This window comes from Hemiscyllium ocellatum, chromosome 16 (genome assembly GCF_020745735.1).
Source record: "Hemiscyllium ocellatum isolate sHemOce1 chromosome 16, sHemOce1.pat.X.cur, whole genome shotgun sequence".
NCBI lineage: Eukaryota > Metazoa > Chordata > Chondrichthyes > Orectolobiformes > Hemiscylliidae > Hemiscyllium > Hemiscyllium ocellatum.
The window spans coordinates 29932400-29954044 of NC_083416.1; the positions used below are offsets into that span (position 1 = coordinate 29932400).

General features: G+C 40.2%; 1 protein-coding gene across 1 annotated transcript in view; it reads right to left on the bottom strand.

Moving 5' to 3' along the window:
• Positions 1 to 1001: 1001 nt before the first annotated feature.
• The window catches only part of ablim3 (actin binding LIM protein family, member 3), a 344253-nt gene continuing 323609 nt past the window's right edge, over positions 1002 to 21645 (bottom strand). Inside the window, exons 19-23 of the mRNA XM_060837095.1 lie at positions 21421 to 21479; positions 20350 to 20410; positions 19773 to 19780; positions 7303 to 7383; positions 1002 to 5767 (exon numbers count right to left, since the gene is read on the bottom strand). Coding sequence (XP_060693078.1) covers positions 5654 to 5767; positions 7303 to 7383; positions 19773 to 19780; positions 20350 to 20410; positions 21421 to 21479 — 323 coding nt within the window. The 3' untranslated portion in view covers positions 1002 to 5653. The remainder of the gene's footprint in view (positions 5768 to 7302; positions 7384 to 19772; positions 19781 to 20349; positions 20411 to 21420; positions 21480 to 21645) is intronic.

A 21645-nucleotide genomic window follows, 5' to 3' on the forward strand; every position in this document is an offset into this window, starting at 1 on the left:
CAAAGCTGGGAAGATTGAGGTAAGACGTAATGGAGATATTTAAAAATATGAGATGTTCTATTGCTGCAAATAATAATTAGTGAATAACACACAGGAAAAGTACAACCTTACATTGTGAAAGGAATGGAGTTTAATACATCAATAGATTTGGAAGAAGGAAATGGTTATTGATCTAGCTAAGAATTCTTGGTGAAATATTCTTGATGATTCAAAAGATGGAACTTAACTTGAGTAAAGTTGTTTATAACGGTGTGATACACAATTTAATCACGCAGTCAGAAAAAAACATTATGCTTTGCAGAATGAGTGACAGGATCCAAGTGGGGTGATAAGCTCAAATTTTCATGAATCCTGAGGCGCGAATGGCCAATCTCCAGTCATCGACTCTCATAAGCCTTCTCCTCTCAGCCTCTACTGGCCCTCAGTCTGCCTCCCCAACCATTCACCTAAGACTTGCAGCAATTTTCAAACCTTGAAATCATGTCACAGTGGAAAAGTATTTGGCAAGCATTATACTCAGTGCAGAAATAGGAATCTGCAATTTTCTTCCAGAGACTAGTGACCTTGAACACTGCAAAATAAAAACTCACCTCATTCTTTCAGGTCAACAAGATTATCATATCTCAGGTTTCTCTCTTGGTAAAGAAAAAATGAAAGAAAAACACCTAATGTACTCAGTACAGAGGATAACAAGGACACTGTTCATTTTGTAACAGATCTAAGGAAGGAATCAATGTATTCTGGAGCCACAAGGAGATAGAATAGTCGAAGAGGAGTTACAACTACAAATGAACAGGTAAACTTTCTACCATTTAAGTAGGGCAATAAAATTAAATATAATACTTCTAAACATTTTATGAAACAATCTCCAGTTTAATATTGAGTACATGGTTTTAGTAAGTAATATATAAATGGAATTACAAATTATTTGCTCATACGAGTCTTGAATACAGCAATTTAAATATTTCAATCTTTATGTCCAAAGATGATTGCATTATAAAACTTAGTGTTGAAAAGGTTGTGTGCTGCTAATGCACAATAAATTCTTGTCAGGCATTTTCACATTCAAAATACTTAACATACAATTAAGCAAAAGTTGTATACATTATTTGCAAGTGTGAAAAGATTAGGCTCAGAAATACTTAATTTAGTTTTGGACATCATAACTTGCAGTTCAAGACAAAGGTGGAACACCCAAAAGCAACCAAAGCAGCCAGCGACACTATTTCTGTCCTGAACTGTGGGAATAACTTGCATTATTAGCACCTACTTCCTTGCCTGAGGTTCTCAGTTGCTGCAGAACGTGTAGCACTGCCAACTCAGTGTCTGAAGGTTGACAGTTCCATAGAGTTAAGCCTATAACCTAACACTGCTACTGCCAGTACTGATGGAGCGCCTCATTGTCAATGATGCCATCCTTTAAATGATACTAAGGCCCTGTCTGTTGTTTCAAGTAAAAGCATAAAATATCACAGGCACATTTCAAAGAAAAATTCACCACAGTGTCATTTATAAATGTTTATCCTAAGTCAATGAAACTGATTATTTGACTATAATAAATCAGTATTTATGGGGAAAAGTGAGGACTGCAGATACTGAAGATCAGTGTGGTGCTGGAAAAGACCAGCCGGTCAGGCAGCATCTGAGGATCAGGAGGATTGATATTTCAAGCATAAGCTGTTCATCAGGAATGAGGCTGGTGGGCCAAGGGTAGGAAGGTAGATAAATGGGAGGGGGTGGGGCTGGGGGAGGGGAAGGTAGCTGAGAATGCAATGGGTAAATGAAAGTAGGGGTGAAGGTGATAGGTCGGAGAGGAGGGTGGAGCGGATAGGTGAGAAAGACGTTGGAGGGTCCCAAGGCAGAAGATGAGACATTTTCTCCCAGGCGTCAAGTGGTAACGGTTTGGCAATGGAGGAGGCCCAGGACCTGTATGACCTTGGTAGAGTTACAGTGTTTGGCCATTGGGGGTGGGGTTGTTTTGTGCATGTGTCCTGGAAATGTTCTCTGAAGCGTTGCACAGGTAGGCATCCTGTTTCTCAAATGTAGTGGAGACCACACCGGGATCAATGGATACGGTAAATGACATGGGTGGAAGTGCAGGTAAATCTCTGATGGATGTGGAAGTCTGCCATGAGGCCTGTGACGGAGGTAAAGGGGGAAATGTGGATGCAGGTTTTGCAATTCTTGTAGTGGCAGGGGAAGGTGCCCGGAGGGAAGGGTGGGTTGGTGGGGAGCGTGGATCTTGTTTTTACTGGAGGCAGGGTAGGAGGAGGTATAGTCCAGGTAGCTGTGGGAGTTGGTGGGTTTGTAGTAGATGTTCATGTTGAGTCGGTCACTATTAATGGAGATAGAGAGGTCCAGGAAGGGAAGGGAAGTGTCCAAGATGGTCCAGGTAAACTTAAGGTTGGGGTGGAACATTTTAGTGAAGTTGATGAACTGATTAACCTTCCCATGGGAGACAGTCATCGACGTAGCGGAGGAAAAGGGAATTTGCTGTGTGTAAATTGGCTGCAGTGTTTTTGACATTAATTACAACAGGGAAAATGAACAGCAAACAAAGAACAGTACAGGAGGCTTCGATCCTCCAAGCCTGTGCCAACACATTTTGCCCTTCCATATTAAAACTGCCTTCACTTACAGGATCCGTATCCCTCTATTGCCTTCCTATTCATGTATTCATCCAGGTGCTTCTTGAATGCTGTAATTGTGTCAGCTTCCACCATGCCTCTGGCAATGTGTTCCAGAGACCTTAATGAACCTTTATGAAAATGTGCCTCACAAATCTCTTTTAAACTTGTTCCCTCAAACCTTGAACCTGTGTCCCTTGGCAATTAACCCCTCCATCCTAGGGAAAAAAGCCTCATACATTCGACTCTCTCCATGCCATTCACAATCTTATAAACTCCTTTAAGGTCACCCCTCAACCTCCTGTGTTCCAATGAAAATAAGCTCAGTCTATCCAACCTTTCTCCATAGTTAAAATCCCTCAGACCAGGCAACGTCCTGGTAAACCTTTTCTGTATCTCCAAAGCATACACATTCTTCTGGCAGTGTGGTGACCAGAACTGTACACAATATTCCAAGTGTGGCCTAACTAAAATTCTATAAACCTGCAGCGCTAATTGTTCATCCTTATACTCAATTCCCCTTCCAGTGAACACATGCATTCATAGGTCTTTTTCAGTACCTTATCTACCTGCGCAGCCACCTTCAGTGATCTGTGGGCCTGCACACCCAGATCTTTCTGCATATCAATACTCCTAAGGGTTCTGCCATTCACAATGTAATTTCCACTTGTACTTGACCTTCCAAGGTGCACCACCTCACATTTGTCTGGATTAAATTATTATTACTAAAATATTATGCTTCAAAGTCTCTTAAGTACTTTGAATGTCCTAGTGTCTTCAAAGGCATGATCGGAATATAAGTCATTCTTGAACTTATTCTCTATACAGGCCTTTCCCAGAGTTGAATAAAAGGTATCTTTTGCTGTGGAGTGGACTGTACTGGTATCTTGTAACAAAGATCATCAATCTTCTGTAGCTTAAATTATCTTTCCCTTTTAAGCTTTTGGGGCTGTTCAAAAATAAAACTGTAAACTTCATGGCAAGTCCCAGTTGTGGAGAGTTCCACTGAAGCATTTAAAATTTAAAAAAAATCACTCATGGGTGTTGCATACTAGCTGGGTTGACATTTATTGACCATCAATAATTGATCTTGAGAAGTTTGTGGTGAGCTGCCTTCTTGAACTGCTGCAGCCCATGTGTTATGGGTAAATGTTGTTGGGAGAGAGTTCCAGACCTTTGACCTGATGATATGAAAGGAAAAGCAATCTATTTCCAACTCAGGCTAGGGACTTGGAGGGGAACTTGCAGGGTAGAGGTGTTCCTTGTCCTTCTACATGGAAATGTTGTAAATTTTAATGTGCTGTTTAAGGAGAATACCTATTTAATTTCTTAAAGATGTTGCACACTGCTACCACTAAGCATTGACGGCAGAGGGAGAGGATGTTTGCCGATTTGATGCCAATCAAGTGGGTTGATTTGTCCTATATGGTGTGAAGCTTCTGGAGTGTTGCTGGAGCTGGTCTCATCCAGGCAAGTGGTGGGTATTCTGTCACACTCCTGATTTGTGCCTTATAGAATGGGTCAGACAGGCTTTGGGGAATCAGAACTTGAGTTCTGATTGCAGGATTCCTAGCCTCTGACATGCTCTTGCAGCCACCATGTTTATATGGCTAGTACAGTTAATTTCTAGTAATAATGCTAATAATAACCCCAATATGGTGGTAATAACAGTAATGTCATTGACTGTCAAGGGACAATGTTAGATTCTCTCTTGTTGGAGATGGTCATTGCCTGGCATTTCTCATCGAGTCATAGATATGTACAGCACGGTTCAACCTGTCCACGCCGACCAGACATCCCAACCCAATCTAGTCCCCCCTGCCAGCACCTGGCTCAAATCCCTCCAAACCCTTCCTATTCATATACCCATCCAGATGCCTTTTAAATATTGCAATTGTACCAGCCTCCACCACTTCGTCTGGCAGCTCATTCCATACACGTACCATCCTCTGCGTGAAAGTAGGTAGGTTTTTATTTCAACATCTGTGGCATGCATGTTATTTGTCACTTTTCAGCCCAATCCTGGATAATGTCCAGGTCTTGCTTCATTTGGACATGGTCTGCTTCAGTATCTGAAGAGTCATGAATGGTTCTGAACACAGAGATCCATATGGTGAAATTTCTGGAATAGTCCAGAGGGGCATCTTTGACATTAGCAGGAGGGCAGTGGATAACTGGGCATGCCACTTCACCCAACATAGAACATATGGAAAAATAATTGGCAGAATCCCAGAAGAACTGGTTTCTGTTTCAAATTCCAATCAGTGGCAAGCAATTTTCCTTGTCTCCACTTTTGATCCAGCCTGGAATTCCAACATTATCTCCACAGCAAAAAATTGCAAGTTAACACGTTGTAGCTAAATTGAAATGAGCACAAATCTTTTTAAGCCAAATCTACATCATTTATTTATTCAACAGGATGCAGCAACTGACAGTGAAAAACAATTATATGGGCTCTATATCACTGAGAAAAAAATGTCAATTATCATTTCAGTAAATTGCATAATTATACAAGTGTTTAATTGTGAGACCATAATGATTCTTGTTTAGGACAATATCCACAAAAGCTATTCCAATCATACATTATGTCTGCAATGCGCTCTTCTGCAGAGATTTGACATTTACTAATTCTCCTTCAGTTATGTAACTTAAATGTAATAAAGTAATTTGATGCTTGCAGTAAGAACTGATATAGAAAAGCAAAACAGAGCAAGAATAAACAAGCGATAAATTAAGAGACTAACAACAAATAATCCTTTTTTTCCCCAAAGTTGAATTTTAAACATGAATCTGGGCCCATGAAATCTGAAGATTAATAATTACATCATAAAACTTTCATATGATGGAAATATGAGCCCACAAGTGACCAACATTTGCAAAACATTCAGAGAATACATGTAGCTTCTTATATTATAATGGTATGAAAACACTATGAACAGATTGTGTGGTTAAATGTTTTGTATACTTGGGTAGGCAAGACCTTACAATTTCTCTTTCCTTTTCTGTAATGGGACTTCTTTGTATGCTTAAAAAAGCCGTGCTTGTTTCTTCAGTTCATTCCTTTTCCACAATGCAAGTCGATCAAACTCTCCCAGCGTCATTCCAAACACTCGGTAGAAATCTTCTGGAGACAAGTGACGCTGCAAAGAAGCAAAGAGAGGATAAAAATATGAATATAATCGTAGCAAAGTCTGCATGATTGATACAGGGCAGAAATTAGATTTTTCATGAATGGAGGGTCACATTTAAAGCCTCTGAGCACTCTGAATGGTATATTTGCCAACTAAAGCACTCAAAAGGGTTTGGCTTATCAGTACTACCGTAATAACATATATATATACTTTATTAAATACAGAGATTATGAATATATTTGTGTCTTGTGGAAACATATAATTAACACTGGATAAGTAAGTAGATGCCTCATATACTCAAGCCTATCTTAACCTATCTTATCTTTAACACATCAACTATTCAGTATTGCTGTGAATAGAATACACCAAACTTGTGGATTTTTATATTCTCCATTATTTGCCAATGAAATGCCAGAAGGTACAGGCGACCAATTCTATAGCTTGGTCAACAATAGCCAATGATGTTTTGCACAACTGAGAACCCTAACATCATCCTCATCAATGCAAGACAATTGGCTTGCTCTGTGTGGGAGAAACCAAATCAAAATGAGACCACTTTCGAAACAAATCACTTGGTCTAGTTAGCATAATGCAGACATCAGATTCCAACTTGCTCCTGCACTTACAGGTTTCAAAAATGGTGCTGATATTAATCAGAGGCCTTCAACAAATACGGTCAATTGGCTACCATACAAACTGGTTGATTCAATTCATAAGCATCATTGATATCCTCCAAGGTGTTACATGAGCAGAATAAGGAAGAACAAATGAGAGAACTTCAGTATTCATTAGGAATAGAAAATGGAATTTATCAGTATTATTGTTCACTGATTCAAAAAATTTAAAATATTAATTTATTCTATTACTCAGGTTTAGCACTATTTTGAGCTTTTAGTCATTTAACCTACTTCATACATGGACAGAAGTAGGCCATTTAACCCATTGAGTCTGCTCTGCCATTCAATGAGGCCATGACTGACCTGATAATTCTTAATTCCACTTTCTTGCCTTTTCCCATAACCCTTGATTCCCTTACTGATTAAAAACATTTGTCTGTCTCAGCATTGAATCTACTTAATATTACAGCCTCAACAGCTCTCAAATAAATTCACAACACTGTAAGAGAAGACCCTCCTTATCTTTGTTTTAAATATATCTGTCCCTTATTCTGAGATTATGCCCTCTGGTCCTAGACTCTCCCACAAGAGGAGATGATATGCTAGCACCTGCCCTATCAAATTCTCAAAGAATCTTGTATGTTTCAATTAGGTGGCCATTATGTTAATGGAAACACACTGGATCGGCTCCTTATCTTCTGAAGTGTTGCAATTCACAAACTGTGCCAGCTTTCATTTTCTCTACTTTTTTAAAAACACACAATGTTACATGATTTGGTGCAAAACAAATAAAATACAGTACATTGTTTTCAAACAAATGGATTTTTGATTGTTGCTGCTTATTGTGAATGGTGACTTCATGCAAATATTTTGAAACATCAGTCCTGTTGAGATATTACAGAAACACAGTTGGTTCACATTACACACCTCTAATCTTGTTCTGTCAACATCTTTTGGTAACTTATTCCGACCTCTGGTGGTTACCATTAGCAGATGAAATGGATAAATCTGGAAAGGAAACAAAACTCAACCAATTGTAACATCCAAATCACTTCAAATGTATTTGGTTTAGAATGTAAATAAGAAACAAAGTAAATTGGACACCAAGTGATGAAAGGCTTGCTATTCAATACAATTATTAAAACAAATTTTCTTCTATACTTGCAGTAGATTTTAGTATGAGGCTATGTTTCCAGAAAAGAGTTTGTACATTTTTGACACTAGAATTAGGATGGATCACTTTGTAACTACTGTAGCTTTGTAACGGGCTGTTGTCAGTTTTCACATGGAATTTTAAAATTATTTCTTAAATGCTTCCATTGACCCAACAATTTGTATTTGTACAGTGCTGTTAATGTAGTAAATCATCTAAAAAGGTGTTTGACAGGAGAATAATCAGGCAAAAAATTGACACTGAACAAAATGAGAGACTTGGTAAGGTGATCAAACATGATATCAAAATGATAGATTTTAAGTAGCATATTAAACAGAGCAACAGAGAAAATAGAACCAGGATTAGATTATTCAGTCTATCAAATGTGCTCTGTCTTTTGATATGATCCTTTATTTCAATGTCATTCTCCCACATTCCCTCCTAATACCCTTTGACCACTTTTAGCCTCAAAAAATCCATAGATTCACACTCTCTCAAAGTGGAAATAATTCCTCAGTTTAGTCAGAAATGGCTAACCTGTTATTGTGGGATTATGACCCATCATTCTAGAGCTTCTAGTCCGGGAAGATTTTCTTCCTGTGTTCAGCCTGTCTAGCCCTGTCAGAATTTTAAACATTGCATTGCATTCCCCTCCCATTCTTGGAGATAGTGAGAACTGCAGATGCTGGTGAAGTCAGAGTGGATAAAGAGTGGAGCTGGAAAAATCACAGCAGATGGAGAAGTATCAGAAAGGTTCTGACCTCAAACATTGACTCCCTTCCTCCTTTGATGAGCTCAACCAGCTGTGCTTTTTCCGGCTCCACTCTTTATTTACTCCCATTCTTCTCAACTCCAATTAACACAGGCTCACTTGGCCCAATCCTCCTCAAAGGACAAACCTGCCAATCCAAGAATCAATCTGGCGAACCTTTTGGTGCACTCTCTCTATAGCAAGTACATATTTCTAATATAAGTGAAACAAAGACCATCGGATGCTTGAATTCTGATACAAAAACAGAAATTGTAGTTTTGAAGAAGCGTCACTGGACCTGAAATGTTAACTTGCTTTTTCTGTACAGATGCTGCCAAATCTGTTGAGTTTTTCCAATAGTTTCTGTTTTGGTTACATATTTTCATAGGTAAGGAGACCAAAGCTGCACACAATCCTTCTGGGTTATCGGACTCTACTGTCTCTGTATTCTCCTGAGAAAACATTTCTCCCAGCAGTATTCAAAATTGAAAATCTGTTAGAAAAATGCCTCTTGCACTGTAGACCTGGTGTTTTTAATTCTCATTACACGGGTAGAGTGCACAGGCAGGAGGGCAATGACCATCTTGCTATACAATCTATCTACAAATGCCTCTGCCTTCTATACAATGGAAACAAAAACAGAGGCAAGTGCAAGGATAAGGAGGTTTAGGGAGTAATTCCCTCACTTAGATCCTAGATTTCTAAAGATACTGTAGGGTAAATGAAATAGGGAATTGTTGGAACCTTTTTTAATTTTTTAAAAAACTTATTTTTGGTTTGGAGCTGTGAACTGTAAGCTGAAGGTGTCCTTCATACTATGAACAGCAGCTTATTTTAAAAAAAGGAACAAACAAACTTCTACATGTTTATAAGCCAGGCCTGGAAGTTAATTGCATTTAATTCTTGTTAGTAGTGCTCTTTAAGTCAGTCGGCTCTGGCAACGCATTATGCTCAAACAGGTGGTAGATGTTTGAATGATAACAGGAGCCTATAGGGTGACAACCAAACTAACAAAGAGAAACCAAAGTTTGAACTGGTTTTGAAATTTGCTTAAGGTCACAACACTTCTGGCTGTGAAATCTACAGGATGAAGGGTTGATTGATCACTGATTGTCCTCTCATTATCAACTTAATGAAAGTTGAGCAAATAGAATGTCCATTACAATAATTAAATGAATATTCTTAAAAATCACACAACACCAGGTTGTGGTCCAACAGGTTTATTTGGAAGCACTAGCTTTTGGATCGCTTCTCCTTCATTAGGTGGTTGTGTGGTATAAGATCGTAGGACACAGAACTTATGGCAAAAGTTTACAGTGTGATGTAACTGATGTTATATATTGAAAAAGACCTGGATTGTTTGTTAAGTCTCTCATCGTTTAGAATGGGTATGTTGGGTTCAGTTCTTTCAAATGTAATTTCCAGAACTTCCTTAAAGTTACATTCTTAACTGCACTCAACATTGAAGGTGTGAGGTGCCCTGTGTGAGGCTATCTGTACCCCAATGTTCAGACTGATTCTAACCTAAGAAAGGGATTTACAGAATCTTACATGGATTCATAAAGTTTTTGAGCAAAATAAAATGTAATTCTGTAAGTACAAATTCATCCACAAGTGTGTGTGTGTGCAGGGGCTATGAGTGTCTATGTGAGAGAGAGTGTGTATGTATTTGAGTGAGTGTAAAGTTCACTTGAGAATGTAACTTTAAGAAAGTTCTGGAGTCAGGGGTAAATATAGGGTAGGGCAATAGATCTGGGTGGGTTTTTATTTGGAGGGTCATGTGGACTTGTTGGGCCGAAGGGCATTTTGCCACACTGTTGGGATTCTATAAAAATAATTTAAGAACAAAGATAGCAGCATAATTTGTGAAACAATACAAATTGAATCTGATTAGATTACTTCACAGGGTGTAACAGAGTATTATCTTTGTTCAGGTGTTCTGATGAAGTATTCTGAATTAAAATCAAAAGCCAGGATAGGCTGGTCTTTCCACCTTATGTGGCCTAGTCATCCTAATCTTCAGAGTCAAAAAGTGTTGCGCTGGAAAAGCACAGCTGGTCAGGCAGCATCTGAGGAGCATCTGAGTTGACTCTCCTGATCCTCGGACGCCGTCTGAACTTCTGTGCTTTTCCAGAGCCACACTTTTTGACACTGATCTCCAGTATCTGAGTCTTCACTTTCTCCACCCTAAACTTCAGCAAACCCAATAGAAGCGAGAACCTTATGTTTCTAATTGCATCAAATAAAGGAATTCTGTTCCATGGTTTTACTTTTAAATAAAGCCCCAATTTCTCTACAGCTGTCAAAACAATGAAAGTTTACATTTGCAAATGTAGGTAATGGTGGGAAAACCTCCAGCTTTGAACACAAAGGTGCAAATGTGAGAGCTGTATTACTTCAGTGTTATTAACAAGCAGTCTGCTATGATAATGCGTAAGCAGTAAATATGCTGTATGAGAGTGTAGTACATTTGTGTCTTAGGCAGAAGTATGTTAATAAGAGGATGCTGTTTATTGGAGTCTTTCAATGAGAGGCTTGTTCGAGAGTGGGAACAATAGAAATGAAATATTTTTCCATTATTTGAGGATTATTTATATAATGGCAAATATGGTGACTGTTGTTTGGATGAATAATTCTATTGATGTTATGTAAATCACTGTCTCTGTGTACAGAATACTATTATAGAGTCCTTTGCAAAAGAATATTTGCTGATACATGGAATACTGACGTTCCGCAGCAACCCCTCAAGTAGATGACAATTTAATCTATGTGAGATTTTGTTTTTACAGACACCTTGCATAGTTAACCCATGTCTATTGATTGCAATGCAGGTTTATACAGTATTGTGCTGCATACTTTATTTGAGTGATCTCTGCATTCAGTCAGTGCTTAGTGGACTGTTTATTAGTTGAATGGTTCAGCAGGGAATCTATATAATCAGTTATTAACATCACTTAAAACTAGCTCACCTTGCTTGTAGGTAGCTTGCACTTTCTAAAGTGGAGCAGCATTATAGGTGGAGTTGGTGCTGGGATTGTTGTCTATGGTTCTGACAGGGTTTGAAAGTGTAAATAGTGCGGATTGTCATTAGCACCTCCAGTTCTGATGATAGGTGTGAGGGCGGAATTGCTTAGGACTTGATGGACCTACCATCCTGATCCTCCTTATGGTCTCTGTAAAAATGTTTATCATAACAATGCTATCAGTTGCTAACTTGTAAACAAACTATTACTTGTTCTACATGAGAGCGTCTTCCCATTAGGTTACATAATGGCTTTCTTTTATCACACTAGACCAATCAGGCCTTATTATAGCCCTTTTAAGGGAGATATTGACGTAGTGGTATTGTCACTGGACTAATATCAGAGACACATGTCTGGGACCTGGACTGAATCTCAGCAAACAATTCAATTACAAGTCTAATAATTACTATAAAACCATCGTTGGTTGTTGTTTAAACCCATCTGATTCACTAATGCCATTTAGGAAAGGAAATCTACCCTGTCTGGCCCACATGTAATTCTAGACATGGTGTGTCAGATACACTAGCAATCAGCAGTCTTTCTAACCTGTGTAGCTATTCCACATGTGCCAATCGATATGCTGCCACATTGACTTACAGATGTGGAAGTTACTGTCATGTGCAGAATTCAGAGGTAAGAGCAACAGAAATAAAAGTTAGGGGCAACATGCCAACAATGCGAGGGAGTTCCAGGATTTTGACCTAACATTAAAGAAGAAATGACAATATAATTCTAAATTAGGATGGTTTGTGGCTTGGAGGAGAACTACCTAAGGAGTCTTGGTGAATATTTCCAGTGCATCTAGTCAGCTGTACACACTGCTGCATCAGTGGTGGAGGGACTGGATGTGGTGTCACTCAAGCGGACTGCTTTGTCCTGGATAGGGTCAAACTTTAAGTGCTCTTCTCATAAGAAACTGGAACCATGCCCTTTATCTGTAACAGTTCTATGGCGTATATTCTCAGCCTTGCTGAGGTCTTGGGGTGTTGCTGGGGCCTTGGGGAAACTTAAGGGTTGAGGTCCAGAACGAATCTTGTTAATGTCTGGTTCTGCAATCACTGAAACAGCTGTGCTGGTGTCGATCTCCATTAGAATTAGGTGATTATTTAACCAGACATGTATTTTGATTGGTTCTGATTTGGATGTTGCTAAGCAATTTAACTGTTCTGACCCATATATAGGTGGACTTTTCAGGATGTGCACTCTCCCGGATACAGACCTATGAATTCTCTTGCTCAATATAGGTGCAGTGGGACTCTTTTGCTGTCATGAGTCTGCACACAGGCAACAACTACAATGGCTTGCTGGCCCTGATCCTCAAGAAACTTCAAACTGTTTGGCTGAGACTTGGCTTTGTTTTGGGATTTTGCTGTTGGTTGACCTAGAGTCGCTGTGCTCAGAATATGTCCTGAGTGAGACTATGCAAATGTGTTCACTAAGGTGGTGTTCCTCAAACTCCGTTAGAATGGTGAGGGTGTCCACTTTTATCAGAATATCCTGCAACGCTTATGCTCTAATTGTCGCATTTTCCAGTGATAAAGCCAGATGTAGTGCTTGTTTGAAGTCTCACAATGTCCTTCCTGTAGCAGGGAGACCAGAAGTGTATACAGTAGTCCAAAAGTGGCCTAACCAATAACCTGTACAGCTGCAACATGACCTCCCAGCTCCTATACACAATGCGCTGACCAATAAAGGCAAGTATATCAAATGCCTTCTTCACTGTCCTGTCAACCTGAGACTCCGATTTTAAGAAGCCATGAACCTGTACTTCAAGATCTCTTTGTTCAGAAACACTCCCTAGGATCTTAACATCAAGTGTATAAGTCCTGCTCTGATTTGCCTTTCCAAAATGCAGCACCTCACATTTATCGAAATTAAACTCCATCTGCCACTCCTCAGCCCATTGGCACATCTGATCAAGATCCCATTGTACTCTGAGATATCCTTCTTCACAGTGCACTACACCTCCAATTTTTAGGCAGGTCGATCAAGCCAAGAGAACTCATGATGGATGTTAGATTTCTAGGAAGCACCAAGGATATGAGGAACCTGGGTGTGCATTTACTTTGGTCCTTTAAAATATCAGGACACGTGGAGAAGTAGTTAAGAAGGCATATGCGATCCTTGCTTTCATTAGCCAAGACATAAGGGCAGAGAAGTTATGCTGAATCTGTATAAAATACTATTGGGCCACAGCTAGGGGATAGTGTGCAGTTCTGAAAACATTATAAGAGGGATATGATAGCACGAGAGAGGGCGCAGAGGAGATTTACCCAGATTTTACCGAGGGAAATCACATTAATGCTCACAGTCTGAGTGCAATCAATTGTGATTGGCATTCGTTTGCCTCTGATTGCAAAATATGAGTGATATATTTGCTTAATTTTTCTAAAATATTTCTACTCAATCAAAATGGGATTATTTTCTTGTCATTCTTGGGAATACGGTTTAGACTCAATTATCAAATGAAAACTGATGGAGAGTTTCAGTTACAACCAGAGATTGGACAGACTAAGATTGTTTTCATTAGAGCAGAAGAGATTGAGAGAGAACATGATTAAGATGTATGACATTATGAGGGGCGGATACATTTAACAGAAACAAACGTTTCCTTAGATGGAGAGATCAATGACGAGGTGGCATAGATTTAAGGTAAGCCACAGATGTTTAGGCAAGATGTGAAAAAATACTTTTTTACCCAGAGGGTGTTGGGAATCTGGAACTCACTGCACGTGTAAGGGTGGTCATGGCAAAAACCCTCCTAACATTTACAAAGTATTTAGACTTGCACTTGTAATGCTAAGGCAGCTGCTGAAAATGTGTTGCTGGTTAAAGCACAGCAGGTCAGGCAGCATCCAAGGAACAGGAAATTCGACGTTTCGGGCCAGAGCCCTTCATCAGGAACCTAGCCTTGTATGCTAAGGCATACAAGGCTAGGTACTGGAAATGGCATTAGAATGTTTAGGCACTTGTTTTAATCAGGTAAAAACAATGACTGCAGATGCTGGAAACCAGATTCTGAATTAGTGGTGCTGGAAGAGCACAGCAGTTCAGGCAGCAGCCAAGGAGCAGCGACATCGACATTTCGGGCAAAAGCCCTTCATGAGGAATAAAGACATTGAGCTTGAAGCGTGGAGAGATAAGCTAGAGGAAGGTGGGGGTGGGGAGAAAATAGCATAGAGTACAATGGGTGAGTGGGGGAGGGGATGAAGGTGATAGGTCAGGGAGGAGAGGGTAGAGTGGATAGGTGGAAAAGGAGATAGGCAGGTAGGACAAGTCCAGACAAGTCATGGGGACAGTGCTGGTCATGGCGGATGAGGTGTAGAAGGATTGGATATCATTTCCCAGACCATACGGAACCTCATTATCTCAGGAGATCTCCCACCCAAAGCTTCCAACCTCATAGTCCAGGAAGCCCGCACTGCCCAGTTCTATCTCCTTCCCAAGATCCACAAGCCTGATCACCCTGGCCGACCCATTATCTTAGCATGCTCCTACCCCACTGAACTCATCTCTACCTACCCCGACACTGTCCTATCCCCCCTAGTCCAGGAACTCCCCACATACGTTCGAGACACCATCCGCGCCCTCCACCTCTTCCAAGACTTGCATTTCCCTGGCCCCCAACACCTCATCTTCACCATGGATATCCAATCCCTCTACACCTCCATCCGCCATGACTAGGGCCTCCAAGCCCTCCGTTTTTTTCCTCTCCAGACGTCCCGAACAGTACCCTTCCACCGACACTCTCATTCGTTTGGCCGAACTGGTCCTCACCCTTAACAATTTCTCTGTTGAATCCTCCCACTTCCTCCACACCAAAAGGGTAGCCATGGTCACATGTATGGGCCCCAGCTATGCCTGTCTCTTTGTTGGCTACACAGAACAGTTGATCTTCCATAATTACACCGGCACCACTCCCCACCTCTTCCTCCGCTACATTGATGACAGCATTGGCGCCACCTCGTGCTCCCACGAGGAGGTTGAGCAATTCATCAACTTCACCAACACATTCCACCCTGACCTTAAATTTACCTGGACCATCTCTAACACCTCCCTCCCCTTCCTGGACCTCTCCATCTCCATTAATGACGACCGACTTGACATTGACATTTTTTACAAACCCACTGACTCTCACAGCTATCTGGATTACACCTCTTCCCACCCTACCTCTTGCAAAAATGCCATCCTGTATTCCCAATTCCTCCGCCTCTGCCGTATCTGCTCCCAGGAGGACCAGTTCCACCACAGAACACACCAGATGGCCTCCTTCTTTACAGACTGCAATTTCCCTTCTCATGTGGTTAAAGATACCCTCCAACGCATCTCGTCCACATCCTGCACCTCCGCCCTCAGACCCCATCCCTCCAACCGTAACAAGGACAGAACGCCCCGGTGCTCACCTTCCACCCTACAAACCTTCGCATAAACCAAATCATCTGCCAACATTTCCGCCATCTCCAAAAAGACCCCACCACCAGGGATATATTTCCCTTCCCACCCCTTTCCACCTTCCGCAAAGACCGTTTCCTCTGTGACTACCTGCTCAGGTCCACGCCCTCCTACAACCCACCACTTTCCTGCCACTTTCCCCTGCCACTGCAGGAACTGTAAAATCTGTGCCCACACCTCCTCCCTCACCTCTATCCAAGGCCCTAAAGGAGCTTTCCACATCCATCAAAGTTTTACCTGCACATCCACTTATATCATTTATTGTATCCGTTGCTCCCGATGCGGTCTCCTCTACACTGGGCAGACTGGGCGCTTCCTAGCAGAGCGCTTTAGGGAACATCTCCGGGACACCCGCACCAATCAACCACACCGCCCCGTGGCCCAACATTTCAACTCCCCCTCCCACTCTGTTGAGGACATGGAGGTCCTGGGCCTCCTTCACTGCCGCTCCCTCACCACCAGACACCTGGAGGAAGAACGACTTATCTTCCGCCTCGGAACACTTCAACCCCAGGGCATCAATGTGGACTTCAACAGTTTCCTCATTTCCCCTTCCCCCACCTCACCCTAGTTCCAAACTACCAGCTCAGCACTGTCCCTATGACTTGTCCGGACTTGTCCTACCTGCCTATCTCCTTTTCCACCTATCCATTCCACCCTCTCCTCCCTGACCTATCACCTTCATCCCCTCTCCTACTCACCCATTGTACTCTATGCTACTTTTCCCCACCCCCACCCTCCTCCAGGTTATCTCTCCACGCTTCAGTCTCTCTGCCCTTATTCCTGATGAAGGGCTTTTGCCTGAAACGTCGATTTCGCTGCTTCTTGGACGCTGCCTGAACTGCTGTGCTCTTCCAGCACCACTAATCCAGAACTTGTTTTAATCAGCACTATGGACCAAATGGTCTTTCTTTTTATGCTGTAGACCTCTGTGACCTCTAAAAGGCTTTAGTTTCTCAAATGGTAAACCATTGCCACCCGCTGTCCCAGTCAGGGATTTGCATGTTGGGGTGTGGTGAGGATGGGGAAGGAGGTCCTTCAACTACCCCAAGCTATGAGTAATCTGAGACATAGATGAAGCTGGGAAAAGAGGATGGCATCTGAAAGTCACCCTACTCCTCTTTCTCTGTGACTCTCAATCTCACAAAAAAAGGTAGAAAAAAAACCTGCTGGATTGCCTGAGGAGTAGGACTTGACGGGCAAATTTTAAGATGCAGAAGTTCTGGTGACCCTGGCTGGTTGCAAGCAGGTGAGATACTCTCCTTTTTTCGCCTGTCAGCTTTTATTGAGCTGATTGGCAGGCAGTTGGGTGAGTTATATTGCTGGTGGAGGGTGGTGCATTGGTTCCCATCAAAACGCTTGCCTTGACACTTTGGAAAATTAGGAGAAAATTTGCTCTAGAGTTGCTTACTTTGATGGGCATAAGTCTCATAGCCCCTGTAGAGGATACCGTGCTGATGTGCTTTCTTTTCAAAGGTGATACTTGAAAGCAGCCAATCTTCCATGGCAGGACAAAGAAAAAAGGACTTTCAAAAACACCCTGGAGTTCTCCTTGAAGTGCAGCAGTATTGATATTAATAACTGGAAGAATTTGCTCAGAATGGTGCCGATCAGTTCATCAAGCTGCATCATGTCTTGAGTCCCAATGCCTTGTAAAGAGGAAGGGCGTCAGTGGAGAAGGGAAGAGATGCCTGCTGTCTTAACTCCACAACTCCTTCAAGTATCCAAAGATTAGCAAGTCGAACATTGACCTGCTCAGTCACATCAAGACCCATTGCAAAATCTCATGAGGGGACATCATCCTTGGACTGGAAGACAGCTTCCTCACCGACAACCACAAATCACAACATTAATGCTCATAGTCTGAGTGCAATCAATTGTGATTGGCATTCTTTTGCCTCTGACTGCAAAATATAACCGGTATATTTGCTTAATTTTTCTAAAATATGTCTACTCAATCAAAATGGGAATATTTTCTTGTCATTCTTGGAAATACAGTTTAGACACAATTACAGTCTGTGCCATCACTGCTCCAATTAACCGATATTCTTGCAGTTTATCAATCAAATGTTGTTAATTGTGCAAATTGCAGCCAAATCATACACCAATCACTAATCAGTTTTGCTGAGAGTGCATCAAACTGAATCAACTGCACTGTATTATTTCAGGAAATCCTAAAATATGTGAACATGAAAAAATGGAATTAATTTAAAATATTTACAAGATGTTTGACGGTGTTAAATAAGAGACTTGTTGCAGTCCATGGCAATACAGCAAAAGAAGCTGCATGGACATAGCTGGCTAAGAATGCAAAGTGATAAATAAAGAATTATTAGATTCTTTTTCATTTCAGCAGAAATTAGGCAGTGGCATTCCTTAGGGATAAGAGAGGAAAAATCTGCAAGAAACCATTGAAAGGTTCAGAGAGTAGGCTGATAAGACTCAAATGTAACTCAAGCTGGACACAGACCCGAAAAGAAGAACACCTTTGATAGCAAGACTTGCAATAGATTAGTGGAAGAAAGGAATCTTTGAAGGAGAGAGATTCAGTAACAAAGTGCCATGATAAAAGCAAATGGAATTCTGCATTTTATATTCAGGTACATTGAATAGAGTAATAATATTGGATGTAGATATTGATTAGGCAATTATTGGAGTTCTTCATGTATTTTTGGGCGCCTTATTATAGAAAAGGTATTAGAGTCACAGAAAATAGTACAGCAAAGATTCACTGAACTAAAATCAGGAAGGAGAGGTTGCTGCCATGTTGAAAGGCTAGAAAAACAGGGGTGTTATTTATTGGAGCACAGGGAAAATGATTTAAGGGTTTTCAATACTGAGAAGTATATACAGGATAAGTATTGAAAGATTTTGCAGTTTGGTGAATGGAAATCAGTTGTCGCAGGAAGAAGAGGGGGATGTTGGATGACATTTTTCATACTTTGGTTGAAAGTACATAGGAAGTTGAAGCATAACGGAATGATTTCAGGCCTTGAGTAATTACAGGGGATGAAGACTTATTGCAAACACCAACTTATTTGAAATGGTTGACTTAGCACTTACTTAGACTAACATAATGTCACTATGAATTTAAACAGTAGACTTTTTTTTCAGGCTAAAAGGATTACCATATTATACTGAAAAAGTGGACAAGGCATTAGCTCAGGGTAAGAAGCCAAAACAGAAAAGGAAGATGAGAAAGAGGAGGAAGAGGAAGAAGAAGTGGAGGAGGAGGAGAAGGAATTATCAGTTCTAATTTTTTATTAGCAACAGAAGGCCTTCACCATCCTGGGTAGTAACTAAATAATATTAGTAGGAAGGTAACAGACTCTGCATGGTAAGAGAATTATGATATAAATTCATAGGTGTAAATAATGCATGACAAAGATCTTTAGCTCACTCTCACTTAGAAAACTTTTATAGGATGGCATGACATTGTCTGAAATTATGATGTATAGTAATGTTGTTTTGTTGGAAAAATATAAATACAATCCTACTGTAATGATGGAGAAAGACCTCTCAAAGGCACTTTCAAAATCATGAATGGGCTGAATAGACAGATTTGGAGAAGCTGTTCCTGCTTGTTAATGCAACAACAAATTGACTTAAAGTGATCTGCAAAAGAAGCAAGGGTGAAGTAAGGAAAAACATATTCATCCAGCAAATAGGTAGGACATAGAATGCGCTGCCTGGAACTATGGTGGATGCAGGTTAAGTTGAGCTGTTGGATGATTATCTGGATAACAGTAATGTGTGAGACGATGGTGAAAAAGCAGAAGATTGCCAATAGGCAATGATTCTTAGTGAACCAGCCAGTGCAGGCATGATGGACCGAATGGCCTCCTTCTGCATCATAACAATTTTATGATTCTGAGAGATGGTCAGCTAGCTATCAAATATGACATTATTATTGTGAAGTAACCAATAGCACCAGTAGAAAACCGTTCTTTCTTTTAATCATTGTTGCAGCATCATAGGACTCAATCAAGGGCCATGGGTTCCAAACTGAAGGTTTTACCTTGTATTCTGAAAAAGAAAAAGAACATATTTTACTTGAAACAGGACACTAAACAAAATCATACCAGCAGAGTTATGTGTAAACAGCACCTCATCTATGTATTTCATTATTGCTCCTGTCAATGGTTTCAGGTATTAAGGGACAGATTTTCACTCATGGACACTGATGACAAACTGCAATGACATTATTCCATATTATAGTTCATCAACATTTTAAGTGCAGTCTTTGATCTCTTTCATATGCAACTTCAACCTGGTGCACAGTAATGCACACTGGTGCTATGATTTTCTCATTCCTGTAAAATTTAGGTATAAACTACTAAACAATAGATATAATGATCCTTACAGTATAGAAGTTCTGAATTGCCTTTAGCTAATTCAATCTTGACTGTATGATGGGAAAGGGAAGGAGATGCCTTCTCTTTTAATTGTCAGTACTGCGTGTGCCCATTACTCTAACATTATGCAAAGAACATTCAATGCACTTAACATTATTTTGACAATAAAACTGGACCCACAAATGTGTTTTTAGTTAAGCATTTTACATTTTATTATATCCAACCAATTTTAATAATTACCTCTCATTCCCCAGTTAACAGAACTGTCGTTGTCATATTGGAAAATGTCAGCACTCTGAGGCTAAAGGTGTATGGCATTGGATGAAAAGAAATAATTTGTTAGTTACATGCAATTTTAGACAATGTTCTTTCAATTCAATTTCACCACTATACTTAAGTGCAAGTGGATAAAATGTTGTATTATGATAATGGTTGATTTGATCAAGATAATAACAAATCTATTTTACAGATCTACCTAATTTGTTACAAACTCGCACAGAACATGCAAATGTACAATTACAAATTTTAATTTATAACACCACACATTTGTTTAGAGACACACAGCATGGAAACATACTCTTTAGTCCAACCAATCCATGCCAAACATAATCCCAAACTAAACTAGTCCTACCTGCCGGCTCCTGGCCCATATCTCAAAACTTTTCCTATTCATGTATCTATTCAAATGTCTTTTAAACATTGTAATTGTACTTGCAACTACCACTTCCTCAGGAAGTTCATTTGACACACGAACCAGCCTTTGCGTAAAATATTTGCTTCTTATGTCTTTTTAAAATCTCTCCTCACCTTAAAAATATGCCCCCTGGTGTTGAAATCCCCCTCAGAGGGAAAAGATAACTACCATTAACTTTACCCACACCTCTCATTATTTTATATACTTTTATCAAGTTTCCTCTCAAACTATGCTCCAGTAAAAAATGTTCCAGCCTTTCTTTATCATTCAAACCTTCCATACTTGGCAACAATCTGATAAACCTCTTCTGAACCCTCTCCAGCTTGATAATATCTTTCCTTGATGATACATTCAATGTTTTTAAATTCCCTGATGCAAACACTGACATCTCTTAAGTCATGGACTGAGAAGAAGAGAGTCTGAAATTTGAGTGTCAGCTGGATACTTGGAGCAAGGAAAATTACAATACATTTGAAATATCTTCACAAGGACAAGGGGCTGAGGGAAAATTGATACATATAAAATCAGACAGAAGCAGACATTTATACTGAATGTACACTTGTACTTTCCTTCTTTAGGTGATAAACCAACTGTGAGATGAATTAATTCAGCCTTACCCTGTGCAAACCATTTCTCATATAGGCAGGAAGAGAAGCAGACTTGGAAATTAGTGGATCTGTAATAAGCAAAGTAATAATTCACCTTAGGGTTGATTTAAGGTTGTCTTTCTCAAAATCCTAAGCTAACATCATGGTGGAAGTTATTTCATTGTACCTGATGAATTTATACTTTGTAATTCCTCTTAAAACCACTAGATGGTGCTTAATGTTAACATGTGGAGG